Source organism: Rhinolophus sinicus, linkage group LG06 (genome assembly GCF_036562045.2).
Source record: "Rhinolophus sinicus isolate RSC01 linkage group LG06, ASM3656204v1, whole genome shotgun sequence".
In the NCBI taxonomy this organism is placed as follows: domain Eukaryota; kingdom Metazoa; phylum Chordata; class Mammalia; order Chiroptera; family Rhinolophidae; genus Rhinolophus; species Rhinolophus sinicus.
The window spans coordinates 28,843,553-28,860,486 of NC_133756.1; the positions used below are offsets into that span (position 1 = coordinate 28,843,553).

Genomic DNA, 16,934 nt, shown 5'->3' on the forward strand with positions numbered 1-16,934 from the left:
AAATGGCAATGGCTCAAAAATCAAAATGGCTTCTTCTAAATATGTTATATTTTTATATTTTTTAAAAATGTTATACCAAATAGAATCCAACCCAAGACAAAAAGGAAAAAGAAATGAAAGAGTAATGGGTGAGATGGGGAAGTGGATATCTAAAAGCTTTCTTTTAGCTCCAAACAAATTTGCTCTTTTAAGAGATTGTGGGAGCTTGGATTTGTTTTCCAAAGCTTTCCTTTGAAGCAAAGGGTTTTATCATCCCACACCATTAATGCTTCAGATTTGGGGGTTTATTTTTTTTTTTCTTTTCTTGACCAGGTGCTCTATGGGAGAACTTCTTTGAGATGAAAATATAGGTACTAAAAAAAAAACACCAATTTTTCACTGCACTGCTGACATTTGCTTCCCTCTGTGCTCCGCCAAATTCTCTTATCCATTGGTACAATGCTCCAGGAGATGCCACCACATTATTCTACCAAGAGATTCTTTGGGGTTTCAGAAAAATGACTACATAGGCTTAGAGTCACACTCCAAAGCTGTCATTCATTCCCTGAACTTTTGGATATGCCAAAAAAGATGCCTGTCACTGGAAAGGTGGGGGAAAAGCCAAAAAAATTCCCAACAGTGTTCTCATTACTTTGGCTTCCTTTCCCTGCCTCCTGTTGTTTCTCAATGAGAAGGGGTGCTCTTGTATGTACTGTGTAGATTCTGCTCAAAGGGGGCATGGGAACTTCTCCTGGCCATTTGGAAAATGAATAGAACTGTGGACTGGGACTCATGAATTCCAGGCCCAAGTCTGTCACTAACTTGTCAATTTCCTAAGCCATTTGACTTCTCTGAGTACAATGGATAGTGTGGCACAACATCCATATGCTCTCCAGGTATCGAGAACATTGAAAGACATCTCTCAGCTGAAAACCCCTCTGGATTTTGTCTTTGGCTAAAAGACCCATCTAGCCCAAACTTTCTTCTATTCCCTGAGATGGGCTTCATTCAATGATTTGTTGGTCACTGTGAGAGGACAAAGCCCTGGTCTCCTAGACAAATTTGGAACAGCTCTGCAGGGCCATCTTAGCTTCTGAGATCCCTGTAGGATTAGCTTTGCCTTTGTTGAAAGTGCATGGAATTTTAACTTCCCCTCTACTCAAACTTCCCTTTTTACTTCCATGCAGGTGTTGATCCTGACAGTCGCCATGCCCCCCCAATAAAATTCTTACACACAAATCTCCGCAAATATCACCCAGGATTCAAAGTTTGCTTTAAGGGAACATACGTGGGACACTGGCCCTTAGCTTTCCCATCTGTCTAATAAGGAGGCTACCATAAATGCCTCCATTTCCGTCTGTAAACATAAGTAAAGCACAATGATTCTGCCAGGTATACAATACAATCAGCAAAGGCAGCAGTGGCAGGGTCTCCTGTGCATCTGAATCCAACTGAATTCCAGAATTCAGGACATAGCTTTCCAAACACTATGAAACAAGTAGCACAGTGGTAAACAGAGACACTGAATATTAGTGTCTCTGTGTTGGAGTCTTGTCTCTGCCACTAACTTGCTAGGAGACTCTGGCTTAGCTTCTCTGCTAAGCCTCATTCTCTTAATCTACAAAATAAAAAGCTTTGTCATGCTTTTTCCCCTCTCCTCATTTAAATGAATTGATATGGAATAGATATTTGTTGGATTTTCTAGGCAAGATGGTGAAATAGGTAAAAGCTGTGCTTGCCTCCTCTCATGACCACATCAAAATTACAACTAAGTTACAGAACAACAATCATTGAGAATCACATGAAGTCTAGCTGAACCAAAGCCTTACAATTACAGACATACAGAAGAGGTCACCTCAAGACTGGTAGGAGGGGCAGAGATGCGGAATGGGATGGTCCCACACTCACATGCAACCATTAAAAATCAGGGGGGATATCTTGGCTGTGGAGGTCCCCCTTGAAGGATCCAGGGTTCCCAGCCCCTCTGCAGCCCAGGATTCCAGTGCCAGTGAGAGAAGTCCCCATAACTTCTGGCTGTGAAAGCCAGCAGAGATTATGGCTGAGAGGGATGGAGGTGGCTGCACTCCCAGGATTTCCTCTTAGAGGGCCTGCGCACAGACTTACTCGCTGACAGACTCACTCACTCTGAGTTCCAGTGCTTGGGCAGCACCTCGAAAGGCACCAGGAACATACGGGGAGGAGCTGAGTTGTCTGGCTTCGGGGTGAAAGATGGAGGGGCAGCTTTCTTCTGGACACAGGAGCAGGCGGAAGCCATTGTTTCTTTGTTGAGCCTTCCCCCTTCCTGACGTGTAGACACAGGTGGCCACTATATCTGAGTCTCCATAAACCTGGCTAATTCTGTTTGTTAGCCCCACCCTGGTGGTTCTCTGAGACCCCGCTCTACCCAATGTGCAGACTCAGCCAAGCCACTTGCAGTAGTTTTTCCATATAAATGACTTATCTTGACTCTTGCTGGGAACTTTACTAAAATTTCTCAGAGGTTCACAAAACCCAAAGAAGCAGCATCTGACTTCAGCATGTTCCCTACCCCTGGCTGAGCAGACCTAAGCCCGGCACTAGTGGCAGCCACGCCTGGTTTCACAGCTTGGCCTCTCAAGGTACCTCCAAGCCCAGCACAGGTGGCAGCCTTCTGGAGATTTCTTTGTGGCTAATACCAGGTGGTCCCAGGCAGGGTACAGGCTGCAGCTGAACTTGGCCTGTGGTGGGGGTCTCTGCCAGAAGGCTCTGGGGCTGGCATGCCTGGTGGCCAGCTTTGGACTGAGCCAGACTAACACCATAAAGCCAAAGCATACATTAGGTGCCTAATTATTTATAACTGTATAACCCTCTCTGCAGGCCTTGCCCTCAGAAACCTGTGGTCTGAGGCTGGCTAACACATACAGGGAGCCATAATCAAGGCAGCCTCCCTGGATTCAATATGCTACTCATCCACAAAGGAGAGATATGCTAGAAGGTCACTACAATTTATAAGGTTCTCAAGTACTCAGGGAACAATTAGAAGGGAATAGAAATGAGCATATACTGAGCACCTGCTAAGTTCATATCACTGACTTCTGTCGTTTTGCAAATGCTAGTTCATTTAATTCTGACAACATTCCCTATAAGTCATCCATTGCCACTCCCATTTTATAGATGAAGCCTGCAGAGGGCATGTGACAATCCAGAGTCATTCATCGAGAATGTGGAATAACCAAGGCTAGAATCCACTATGGTTCCATCATCGCACAGTAATAGAAGCACCTGCTCCTTTGTCTGTCACCCCAACAAGAATTAGGGAGCTCCTTGAGGGTAGGTCCTATGTCTTTCTTATTTGTACCACTGAGCAACTAACACAGTGGCAAACACCTGACACTAAATGCATTTGTATAACAATAATTAATTAAGACTTCCTGACTTCTCCTCTTGCTCTGTCTATTATATTAGCATACAATCAGCCTTGCTACTTCACCTCCGAATTTTTCTAAAAATTATCAGTCTTGAAACAGACAGAAGATAACACCAAATAACAAAGACGTAGCTTATTACATTTTCCCAGCTTACATAGGCACAAGTCATTTGGCCCCTTAAGGATTTAATAGCTGGCTAACTAGCCTCAGCACTGTCCACTTGCATGAGATTGGCTCAAATGGACCAGGCCATGCAGAGCTCCATTTTTATTTATTCCTGAGAAGTCATTATGCTTCTGAAAGCCATCACATTTTTAAATGGTTTAAATACATCCATCTCGTCATTTTTAACCATACCCACAAAAAGCATCCTAAAGATACCTGATTATTCAATTAGAGTAAATTAGGCCAATGTATATGCTGCTGCCTCAGAAGTTATCATGCTTAATAAAACATACTTTGTAAATCCCATGAAGTCTGTAATTAAATTTACAAGCAGCTTTCTGCAGAACTTGAAACAAAAAGATGTCTGAATGTTGTGTGTGTATGTGGATTTGTGTTGTGTGTGTGTGTGTGTGTGTGTGTGTGCGTGTGTGCTTTAAGGTCCTGTTCCATAAGGATTATAGCTCCCCTGCTGTTTGGAAAAGATAATTTCACTTGTAACACTAATAACTTGAGCAGGGGAGAAGCTGGCCTGGTGAATGGAGTGCACTTCACTGCACATTTTGGCTCAGCTAGAAATCGGAAACAGATGGTCCTTGCGGCTGGTTTCCCACTCGAGCCCGCTCACTGCCAGCCTGTGGTCTTCAGTGGGCCGCTGCTGGCAGTCTGTGACTTGAGCGTAGTAGGACAGTGGCAAAAGAAATCAAATCTTTTCCAATGAGCAGCAAGTTATAATGAAATTTGACAGATCTGACATTCTATACCCAACATCTAGTTAGAATATATTAACCTTTTAGTTTTCTTAAGCGCCTTGCATAGAAGTTGTGAATATACTTATTAGAGGGTTGTGTTGTACGCAGTTTTTTTTCTTTTAACAGAGGGCAGAGGGTTTAGTCCAATCTTGGGTGGCAGCTGGTTAACAGAAAATGCAGAAAAAGTAAAAGTCAAAGAATTTCTAAATGGAAATGAGGCACAAGAACTGCCACTAAGAAGAAAACTAATTCTTTGCAGAGCATGGCTGGTGAATTTCTGCTGAAAAACTATCAATATTTTCTCAGGAAAACAAAATACATATATATATATATATATATATATATATATATATATATATATATATATTCAAAAAAATGTATCAAGTGAACACTTTGGTCAATGTTGCTCAAGCAGTAGTTCACCATAATCAGAAGTGTCTGGACGCTGATGGTAACCACTTTGAGCACCTCTTATAATTGCAGAAGTCAAATGTGACTTGTATCACCTTTTGTTATCGGTATATATTATTACAATTTTAATAGTTTTTTCCTTTCTTAAAATGTGTATACACTTTTTGTCACCCTCTGTATATATAGTATATATATACACACACACACACACACACACATATATATGTATATGTATACACACACACATCAGAAAATTAAGTTCACGAACTTTCCACTGTGCACTAATATGGTAGAAAGTTTGTGAACTTAATTGTCTGTGATATATATATGTGTGTGTGTGTGTGTATGTATATATATGTATGATATACATATATATGATGTATGATATACATATATATATATATGAACACACACACACACACACATACATACACATCCTAGATCAAAATCTGGGCAATCTCCAGGCATATCATTAAAATGGATGGGGCTGTCTGGACCCCCTGGCATTTTCTTCAATTCTGCCCTTTTCAGTTTTGCAGCATTTGCTTCTGCCATACGGTGAGAAAACCATGCCAGGTGACTTGGGACACTGGATTTTTTAAGTCACCACACTCATGCTCAGTAATGATATGTACCTGTGCAGACAACTTTGCTACTTTCATGAAAAAGGGATGAGTCTCCCACCAAAGATTCAGCATTTTCCTGGGTTTCAGAAGAACTAGGCTGTCTATCTTTTTGTGTGTATCCTCCCTCTTATCCCAAAGCTGATATGTGAGCACACACTCATTTTCAGGGTTAGACAGTGACATCCTGAGCACCATTTTAGGATTTCCCACCTGAGTGAGGTTAGAGAAAAGACTCAGGTATTAACAGTAGATAATCCCTCTTCAATATGGGCTTCTTTTTTTAAAAAAAAAAAGTCTTAGACACCCATTGCCCGAAACTGAACTTCAATAGTTTCAGCAATAGTGTTCATTTCTAATTTCATGATTTCCAAGAGCTGACTATTCAAGGTCATATATACTCATTAAGCCCAGCATCCACCTCTACAAAAAAAAATTGTTTTTAAATCTTCTGAGAGCTAGTTAACTGGAGTAGGAAAAGCATGGGGTCTTTTGTCAAATTGACATAGGGTTGAATTTTTGCTCTTCTTGCTTAGTGTAGGTCATTAGGCAAGACTCATACCTTTTTGACCCTGACCTGCAAATTAAATAATAATAACAACCTCCTCGAGTTGTTGTGAAGGTTAAATGACATATCATACCTGAAAGCGCCTTAAAAAGTGCCTGGCACATGGCAAGTGCTAAGTCCTATTATTTCCCTCCTTTCATGGTTTAGGAGGCAACAACAGAAGGGTGAACTTCTGAAGTCATAATTCCTAAGCTTGAATCCTTCTTCTATCTCTAACTCCAGACCCTAAACAAGCTTCTGTAACTCTTTAAGCCTGTTTTCTTGTTTATAAAATAGGGTTAATAATAGATCAAACCTCATAAGGACCTATCTGGGGGAAAAAAGGATCTTAGAACAATGACTGGTTAAGAGGAAGTACTCAATATATTGGCTGTTATGATATGCTGCGTTCAAAATCAAACTGCTCTTCTAGAGTTTCAGATTTCCAGTGGCCTGGGAAACAGAGCTTGAAAGGAAGGGGGAAAAAAATTAGATGCCTACATTGCAGATGTTGCTGTTAAATGGGTGAGTAAATGAATGAATGAATGATATGTTCATTTAAGATAAATAGTACTACGGTCAATCTATATGAAATAAAGATAAGGAAGGCAACAGGAATTCAAAGGCCCATAGGTCACTGTGCACTAAGGTCTTGACAAGGGAAGTTAACTTGGGGAGGCAGACAATGTACTGGGAAGGCAATCGTTTGAGTCAAGATAAATGAAAAGTTTGTATAAACATGAGAAGAATGCAGTCAAATTTCAAATCGACTAATGTTCTATGCCTTTTTTTACTATCTTTCTCTCATCATTTATGGAGCACCAAGTATTTGCCCAGCACGGAGCTTGACCTTGTAGCTACTGAGACAAATAAGATATGGCCCTTGCCTTCAAGAATCTAAAGGTCTGGGGAGAAGCCTAACTGGGAGGCAGAAGATTCCAGGAGAGGGTGCTAAAAGCTGAAATGCAGCAAGGCACACATAGAAAAACAGAGTGGAGGGACCTAACCCAGCCTCACAGGACAGAACTAGAAAGGGGAAGAAAAAGGATTTCCCTCCACAAAACAATAACAAAACATCAAAAGCAAAACAATAACTTTGGTTGGGCATTTATTACATATATCAGGGAATATTGACTTCATGCATGTTTTGCTTCTAACTAACTATATGTAGTTAGTTATATGTACTTAATAACTATTTTGATCTTCATTTTTCTGATTAGGGCACAGAGAATCAGAGAGGTTATGTAACCTGGGAGTGGTCACACAGTAACCAACCAAGCCTAGATGTGGGCACTTGGACTTCAGACAGTGTTCTCAACCACTACTATCCAGTTTCTGATAATCATTAATATTTCATTTCATGTTGCCTTTTAGCAACAGATGACAAAAACCAAAAGCTCTCCTTCCTTGGTATGGTACACCTGTTGACAGCAGAATTTTCAAGGTCTTTATCCAAATGCACTGCCACAAGGACACAGACGGGAATCCCATTCAAAAAAAAGAGGTAGCTGATTTGGGAAGCATCAACAGCCCAAATGATGCTGGAAAGTCACTTGCTCTTTGCTGGAGGCCTCATGTTATGAGAAAACAATTCCTTTTCTAATGCTCCCGTAATCTCCCAGACCATATTACTCATACTGCGCCCTGCAGTTTAACCCATCACTGACTTCATAGCAAGGGGAATTCCCAGTTCTTATAAAAAATGTTCAAAGGAAGTAAGAAAGTCCAAGTCCTGATGGGCTTGTTTCTTGGTGAGAGTGCTGTTTTTGCTTCAGATTCATTCATGTGCAGTGGGAAGAAGTATTCAAATGACAAGAGTTAAATTCAAAACATGTAGCCGCTTTCTGTTATATTTTTTTTCTGACTGAAAGCAAACCATTTAGATGTTTGTTTCCAAAAAGGCATCTGTCAGCAATCAAAGAGGAAAAAATGCATAAAGCAAATGCAATTGTTTGGAGTAGCATTTCCTGGATCATGTTAAATGCTTGAATTGCTCCCCTTTATGCTCACCAAATAATTTTATTTTCCACAATAATTGCAATATTTAACATGTTTTATTTAATCTTGTTTTAAGGCTATTAACAACTGGCCATACTGTGAAAAGACTTGAGTGCTATATGAGAAAGAACAGTTTCCACCAGCCCTTTAGAGAACAATGATAAAGTTAAATGCACCTAATTGTTCTGGTTTTAAAACACTATTATCCAATAATATTCATCATTTCTTTATTTAAAACTACTGTGCCATCTCCTATAAAATCTTCCCAGGTATTCCGTCATTCACAAAGTGAAATCTGGACTCCAGTTTACCTTGTGCCCCATTCATTCATAAATAATGGGTGTGCGTGCATAGGGTTTTCCGAGTCTCAGAAAGGCAGCGGCTCAGATAAGAGACACCTCCAACTTCAGAGGTTGCCGTGAGACAAACTTAGAAATTACAAGGCTGTGGGCCCACGAGTCCAAAATATCCATGTGCCTATATGACCTGGGAGAATGCTAAGGAGACTCTAAAGTAAGGAAACTGGTTTTATCTGCTTGTCAGAGGCAAGTAGGAAATGATAAAAGGAAATAGATTGAGTCAAAGCCAGAATGCTGCTTCGCTTCTCCTCTTTTTCCTTCTTGGTTTGTGCTATTTTAAATTTTATATAGACTTCCAACTTTTTTCTCTTTCATTCTCTAAATAGTAAACTGAAGAAAGATCAGTTCATTTTAATGACGCTACAGTTACATAAGGCAACAAACGTTTTGACTGGCAAGCTCAGGGCAAGATACTGGCAGAAGGTCGATTTGCTTGTAGACACTGAAGGTAACTTAACATTTCCTGTACTACAGACTCTTTTTCTGAAAAGAGAGGTGATGCCAGAGTAATAAAGAATACAAGGATCTTCTTAGAGTAATGGCAATATCCATATTTGATGATAATTCTCAATACCACCTCCAATCCCCATGTTATTAGAAGAAATCCCATTACAATGAGGGATGAGAAAGAAAAAAAATACTTTATTTATTGTCTTTGTGGTTCATTCTGTAGAAGCACTGTGTTCATCTTGCTTAAATTATAAAACATTTCAGGTGCAACTGGATAAAATTTGCTTTACTGAAATTGTTTTTGTCAAAATAGGTATTTACCCGATGCTAAATGGTTAAAATCACACCTACTAACGAAGAGGTCAGAAATAGGAAAGCAAAAGCCACCAAATTTAACCTCTTTGGAACTTAAAATGTGTCGTGAATAAGTTTATCTAAATATTATTTAGTCAAAAATGTGACTAAAAAAAAAAAAATCCACTGAAGACTTGGGCTGTAAATGCACAACTTTTTTTAAAAAACGCAGTTCAATAGCCCTGCAAAAAGCTGTAGATAAACTCTCCCATGCTCCAGACTGCCTATATAAAAAACCTGCAGTGTAGAGAACTGTAATATCACTGCTAGGTTCTTGGAATCAAGGAATCACTTATATTCAGAAAAAAAAAATAGAACGTTATGTGGTACACTACTCTTATGAAGGTGTTTCTGCAGTTCCTACTTTCACACAGTTTGAATGAATAAATTATAATAAATACAAGACATTCTCTCTACTTTTTTCTCCCCTCTTAGTCCTGAAGTAGAATGACTTGAAATTCAGCAGCTACCTGGACTTCTTCTCAGTTAAAAAAAAACAACAACATTATTTTCACAGCCATTCTTATTGGTAGATCCATGTTATGGGTTTTTTGTTGTTGTTGTTGTTGTTGTTTGTTTGTTTTTTTGCTAAGGAGAGGATGTGTGATTAAAACCCCTGTGGCAAAGATAGCTTGGTTACAGTAAGGAAATCAGATGTGATTTTCCCTGAATAAGGAAGTATTCATGTCAAGTTTAGACTGAATTGTGTTCAACTGAATTGATAATGACTGACCACTTGATTTACATAGAATGGAAAAGCCCAGAATTATTTTTTTTTTAAAGGGGAAACATCAAAAAATAGAGATGGTACCTAGCCTAGCCCAGGTTAGAACCTGTAAAATATCAGTAATGTATTTCCTCACGTAAAAAACATGCCTCTAAATACAATGCCAGCCAGAACCAAAAATCAAGGGACTTGAATGTTGTCTTCTGAAGTTTATGTTCCTTCACAGCCAAATTAACTAATGAATTCAATTTTTAAAAATAAGGTAAGAAAGGAGAAATATTTTTCCTCAGATTTTTTTCTTTTTCTTTTTTTTTTCTTTCTTTTTTTTTTTTTCCACTTCTTGGAAAACCTGTTCAGCTGTCCCAGATTTAGTTTTACACTTTCCACTTTGCTTCCAACAAGATGTGTAAGACAGGAAAACTAAACTGAACATTTTTTAAATGCACAGCTCACGTTCTTGAGAAAAGTGACTGTGAAAAACAGATACCGAATCAGACTTAAAGTCGAAAGGGTTGGGGGTGGAGGGGTAGGGGAAAAAAAAGCCCAAAACATCGCATGATAGTCTCTAAGCAGTTCCATCTGTCAAGCAGAAATTTTAGGCTAATAGCCTGTGGCGATCTCCCTCCGCAGTCCACTACCTGCCTTTGTCCTATTAAATCTCTTTATTCTCCTTAAAAAAAAAAAAGAGGGGGGATTGGTTGTTGGAAGGAAAGGAAAAACCTTGCAGACCAAAATCATCTGAGTGATGAAGCCCTAATTTTAACCGCCTCTTTGATGTGTAGCAGTGGGTTTTTGTTTTTTAAAAAGGAGAGAGAAGACAGTGCTAGGAGCAGAAGACTTTTCATCTCCACTTCACCTTGCCACTGGGTCTGTGAGAGATTGGTTCATTGTCAAGGAGATTTTTTTTTTACCCATGATTCCATATGGTATGGACCGGACTACATGTTGCCCCACATGCCACTGCAAATGTTTTCTCAATTAGGTGTCTTATCTCCCGTGAGTTAGCATCAGATGAAGCTTGCTGACAGCGTAATGGCAGGGAAAGCTTCCGACGGCTCCATCAAATGGCAGCTCTGCTACGACATCTCGGCCAGAACTTGGTGGATGGTGAGTTGGCAGCCGGGCTGCTTTTTTTTTTTTTTTTTTTTTTTCCCTTTTCTACTTTCCCTCCCTCTTTGACAAAATGTCCCAGACCTCACATTCATCAAATTCACATTTGATTTTTTTCACACTCTTCAGTGAGGCAGCCTCACACTCCTTCCTCTTGCCATCCTCTCTCTCTCTCTTCTCTCTCTCTCTCTCTCTCTCTCTCTCTCTCTCTCTCTCTCTGCCACTGCAACTTGAGTTCCCAGGAATACTTGCCCTGGTTTTCCATGGGACAATGTTTGGGAGTTGTTGTTGTTGTTTTTGTTGTTTTTGTTGTTGTTGTTTTTTAAAGAGTATCAGAAGTTTTAAGGTGGAGGTGGGTATTTTAGCCAAGCCGATCTTGGGGTAAAAAATGAAACATTTATCCTGGCCCTCAGCTTTTGCTCCCTCTCTGGCTTCACATCCCCTTTACTTTTGTTTTCAGGGACTATGCGGTACATGGTTTTTCCTTAAGCTGTGGTATTTTCTGAGGACATGTGTTGGGCACTGGGGAGAAGCAAGTCCTGGGTGAATTTTGGTCCTGACCCATTAATTAGATTGTCTGAAGTCACCTGTGAGAGAACTCTGGGTCCCTATTCCCCGTGTTCCATCTGAGGACCCACAGCTCTCATCTAACTTTTTCCCATTTGTTTATGTCAGAGCAGGTCGTAAGTCCTTTAGGAACTCTAGCTCTAAGTGGAAAAGACTCACACACCCTATCTTTTAGTTATCCTGGGTACAAATAAAGTTTTAATCAAGTTCTACCATGTGGCCGCAGAATGAGTTAACTCACATGTCATGGTCAACCAGGCCAGACAACCTTTGACATCTTGGATCTATAAGAGGTAGAGTGAGTTGGGAGGATGCACAATAGCTTATTGTCACAGGAGATGCAAGTCCTGTGAGGAAGGGAGTCCTCAAATCATTACCGCCCTCGTTAGGGTGGTGTCCGTTAAGGATTAATTCGTTAGCAGTGCATTTCTAGTTTTCCGTAATTATTATTCTTTCGGCAAGCGTCAATTCTTCCTGGGAGTGAAAAAAAGTTTGCTGCCAGGACAATGAATGTATTATCCGTTCCTAACTGGACCGTGAACTTCAGCTCATTTCACATAGATATCAGTTTAAGGGAAAAAAAAGAGAGAGAGAGAGAGCGAGAGAGAGAGTAGTGTTGAAGGGGGAGAGTGGCGAATGGAATTACAAGACTGGACTTGGTCAGTTTCATTGTATGATCTGCGGAAAGAGTTCTCCTTTCTCCATCCTGGACCAATGGTGGTATCATTTTGGAAAGTTTTAGGAACTCTGAGGACTGAAAGACTATTAAAAGTGAGCTACCACAGGATTCTATTCGACTGCTTCTTGGGGTACAGTGTGTCCATCCTAAGGACTCTTGAATTAAGGTGGTCGTGGGTATGTGTGTACATGTGTGTTTTAACTTTCAATTTCTTAAATATACATTAGAAACTTACTGGTGATTTCAGGACAATGTTACTTTCAGCTTTTGTTTAATTAGATTAGCAGTAAACTATCCGCTTAGATCCTGAACTTTTTTTATTCAGGGCACTTGTTTTCCCAATAGTTTCTGCCAACAAGAGCAAGCTTTACTTGTATGTTATAATGTTGCCTATCCTTTCGTCTTATGTAGCTTATTAAACATTAGAAATGAATATACTGATTGGTTTGGCTATTATTTTCTAAGCTAAGTTGTAACCTTAAAAAAAAAACTATGTGCTGATGTCATATTCTGGGCGGCATTCTACTTCCTTGTATTTCAAGAGCTCATAGATTTTATAGACTGTTACTTTTTATGGCAAATTTTGTCATCTCTCTTTTTGCAAAGATCACCAAATGCTCCTCTTTTATTTTTAACTTGGAAAACTGTCATTTCTTTTGGTAAAGTTTACTTGGAAGTTGCTTTTCATTTAAAATTATCTTACAGATGTTTTACCATGAGGAATATAAAATATAAAAGTGGTGGAAACATTTAGCAATGCAGTTGACTAAAAATAAACAATGCTATAAGTTCACATGCTGCTGTTTAGGCTGCATCCTACAGGAAGTTTCTCTCAATTTCAATGCTTCTACATCTTTGCTTTGAAAACGGGTGAGAAATCAGAGTGCTCTTTAAAGAAGTTGTAGAAGTTACCATAGAGAATAAATTGATTTTTTTATTTCCCTCCAAAGTGACCACAGCAGTTTAGATCTGCCAGTTGCACATAGTACTAATGTAAACTTCCCATTATTGGTGGGAAATTGAGGACTTTGATGAAGGGGGAGAGGATTAATTAAAATAAGACATATTTTGCATTTTCTCTTCGCTCTTCTCTGTCGTAGAATAGCATTCACTTCCCCTTCCTCCATACCCCCACCTTACTACCCCAAACAATTTTCTCCAACTGAAAAATATTTTAACTTGCCCCTGACTGATACGGTTCTTTAACCCAGGGATAGTACAAGTCCTAAGTTTCACACTAAAGGCAAATAAAGCTTTAAAATTACCTCATGCGTCATCTGGCTGCACAGACTCCGGGCTGCATAGTGGGAACCTCCGGCTTGGTCCTCCCAGCATACAAAGGCAACTCAGTGAATGCCCCCTCCGCCCGGGGAGGCTCAGCCTCAGCTGCCAGCGCGGGGATGTGCAATTTTGCTTTTTAATGAATCGTAAACAATTTGTATGGCAAATGAGTTTGTTTGTTTTAGTTTGGGGGCATATGTTGGACCAGGTTGTAGACAGCCATTACCTACTCCAAAATTTTAGGTGAGAATGGATAGAGCCCCAGATCATTTCTATTTTTCTAAATAATAAGATCCACTAGGATAAAAGAAACTCGTTAATAAAAGACTGAGAATAACAAACAACCTCTCTTCTCTTTCCCCACGCTCCCCTTTTCCCCCCTCTCTCTCTCTCTACCCCCTCTCATAATGCACCAGGCTTATAGTAGGATTTTAACTGCACTTTTACTAACTAACTAGAGGTCAGTTGACTAAATTAATTGTTTGTGTATTTTTTAAGTATACATTTTAGTTTTGTCTTTAAAAATGCTACTTTTAAGAAACAATTGTTTTAAAATGTGAAATACCAAGAAGGGCCTTCTCTATCCTCTGTGGCTTTTGTTGTTGTTGTTGTTGTTTGTTGTTGAAGCTAGTGTTGTTCTGAGGGACACAGAATATAAACTATGCTCAATACACTTTTGATATCAAAATGGAGCGAGAAAGGGGTCTTGATGTCCAAAAGTCAAATGAAAACTTTTATTCCAACCCATGGAGTTATAAACAACTTAGAAGTTAACAAGCGACCAGGGTTCGAGCATGTACATTTTAACAGTAATTACCTTTGGCGCTGCCACTTATGAGAAATCTTTTGATATCTGAGCCACTTCTCTAATGCTTTAATCATGCAAATCAAGAAATAGATATTACGTATCAACTTAATCTAGCTATGTTGTGACATCTCTATTTGAAACCTTCTGACATAAAACTAAAGAAAACCGTCCTGAAATTTTCCTCCACACTAAATGAAGCACCCTGGGTGCATGTATCTGCTTCAAAACAATTCTGTTCAGTGGAATTGCCTCTGTTCTACCTACATGACATTAAAATGAAAGCAGAATAAACATTCTCTTCTTCCTAATGATTTACTGATAACGAGATATTACAGAACTATTTTTATGTGAATTACAAAATACACTTGTTTTGCGTCTGCGATCCAATTTTAGAACTAAAAGTGACTATGAAATGAAGACTATAAAATTATCCTGCCACCCCCACACCCATCCATATTAGGTTCCTAAGCACTTATTTTGGAAACATTCTCTTTAGAAATTGCCATAATATTTTTCAATCAATAATTATCTGTCACTTACTCCAAATTTTTACAACTGCAACTTCGTATACCAGGAAAATACTTGGGCAGGGAATGATATGCCTTGTAATGTAAATGCCTTTTTAAGAAACATACATATATATATATATGTGTATATATATATATATATACATAGATATATAAATTAGCAAGGTACTTCTGTGAAATACTGTCTTATTGTGTTCAAAAATTAAAAAATTAAAAAAATAGAAAAACACAACTCTCAACCCCAGCCTACTTTCCAAATGATTGGAAGCTCTACCTGCTGCAGATACAAAACTAAAGTCTCATATTTCATGCAAACCTTTTGTTGTTGTTATTTGCTTGAATTTATCTCTTAACCTGTATTTACCATTTCAATTTTTTAAATGTTAATTCTCAACTGAATAACTTTTGTTAGTGACTGTCTCCTATATTCCTTTGAGGACATTGCCTAATAAAGATTTTTCTATGCATTTGCACTGGCTTTTCCATGATGGTCATTAAAATTACTTAGAAATTGCTACAATAGCTATAAATGAAAAGAATCAAAATAAGAGGATTCAGTAAATAATAAATCATACCATATTTTCAATACCCAGTATACTATCAAAAGAACATGTCCATGATAAACACATTTATACACATTCTATTTCAGGCATTTGCACACTCTATCTGTGCTTATTTTTAAAAGTACAGTTGTCTTATTTTTATCTACCATTATAAATATGTGTGACTGACTATATGAATTTATGAGTATGCGTTAACTTCAAAGGTTCTGTACACTCCAAACATTATTTTCTCACAGTATTAGCAATGATCGGTTGCAAGCAAAATCTAAATGAGGTAGCTTTTTAATTTTCTCCCACCTATAATTTCCTTTAGGTTGGTCTTATAAACACACACACATACACACATACACACACACACACACACACACACACACACATCTTGTAAAATACCATTTACTATACTTAAGGAGAAGCAAGTACATTAAACTATGTTACTATTTTTTTCTTTAAATTAAATTATGATCCAAATATACTTCATTCAGAAATGTGATTGGTTACTTAAGCTAGCCTGTGTACTTCTACTATCTTTTTGAAAATCTTGATTTCCTGTTATTACACTCATATTTCTCCTGTGAACTTTAGACAGTAAAATAAATGCTTTGTCCTTACTTATTTTCTAGTAGATTTTCCTTCACCTGTCCTGAATATTGTCAGGAATGTTTCTAATTTAAAACCAAAAGAATCAGGGGCTGATTAGAAGACAGGAAATTGGAGGATTAAACTGTCTGGTTGAACTTCCTTTACTTATCAGCACTCAGTAACTTACACTGGATTACAAACTTAACAGAACAATTTTTACAATGCATTGTTCCTTCTGGATGTTTATGTATATACAGTGCATGTGAGAGAGAATGTGTGCATGTGTGTGCACACAAGTGTGTCTATATGTGTCCATGTATGCATTCACGAATATGAAGAAAAAAGAACCAGCAGCTGGTAGTTATAAGTCAATGCTTTAAAGTGGGATAGTTTTAAACCAAAGGGGCTTGCACTATGGACATGAAAGTTCATTCAAAGACTATAATCCCAAGATAGTCTCAAAACTTTCTTATGAAAATAGTTCTGTGGAAACAGGCAAATAATGAAATACTATACTATAAGGAGAAAAAACAAGATGCACTATATTTGGAAATGCAAAATAGATGGCAGTAGCCGTGATACAGTCTATCTCCCCTCAGTTCTGCTCGGAATTCCAAACACCCATACTACTGAGTGATAGAAAAGGGTCCCAGGGGTGTTCCAAAGAGTCTTCCAAAGCCATTTTGAGGTCCCCTCGGCACCAGCTGAGAAAGGAATCTTTTTTTCTGTGACAGCAGCTCTCAACGGTCCAGGTGAGCACAAATTGTGAAAGGAGTGCTTGGCAGGGAATGAAAAAACAAATCTGAGGGTAAGGATTCATCTTATACCATTAGATCATTTAAAATTGCAAATAAATAATAAAAACAAACCACTGTCCTAGATTTGTACCATATCACATATATTTGCAGAGCTGTGTTCTAGAAACCATGCTGATAATTCTTTTACCTGACCTCACTCTGATCACCTGTCTCGCCCTCAATAAGTTTTGTTAATTTGGCTTAAGAGAGCTCTAGAATAATATGTAACAGTTTTTTCTGCTTCTTATTGAAAT

The 16,934-nt window shown here is 38.6% G+C and overlaps 1 protein-coding gene and 1 long non-coding RNA gene across 11 annotated transcripts in view; one reads left to right on the forward strand and one right to left on the reverse strand.

Annotated features, from left to right (window-relative positions):
- Window positions 1-13,626, reverse strand: part of LOC109447115 (calcium/calmodulin-dependent protein kinase type II subunit delta) — a 473,975-nt gene extending 460,349 nt beyond the window's left edge. For all 6 annotated transcript variants that reach the window (XR_012497242.1, XR_012497241.1, XR_012497240.1 and 3 more), the window contains exon 1: window positions 13,391-13,626. This is a non-coding gene — a long non-coding RNA (calcium/calmodulin-dependent protein kinase type II subunit delta). The remainder of the gene's footprint in view (window positions 1-13,390) is intronic.
- Window positions 10,555-16,934, forward strand: part of NFIA (nuclear factor I A) — a 561,924-nt gene continuing 555,544 nt past the window's right edge. The window contains exon 1 of one of the 5 annotated variants that reach the window (XM_074334805.1): window positions 10,555-10,876. In XM_074334805.1, the coding sequence (XP_074190906.1) occupies window positions 10,781-10,876 (96 nt within the window). In that variant the 5' untranslated portion in view covers window positions 10,555-10,780. The remainder of the gene's footprint in view (window positions 10,877-16,934) is intronic. The other 4 variants (XM_074334806.1, XM_074334804.1, XM_074334807.1 and 1 more) reach the window with 4 other exon arrangements.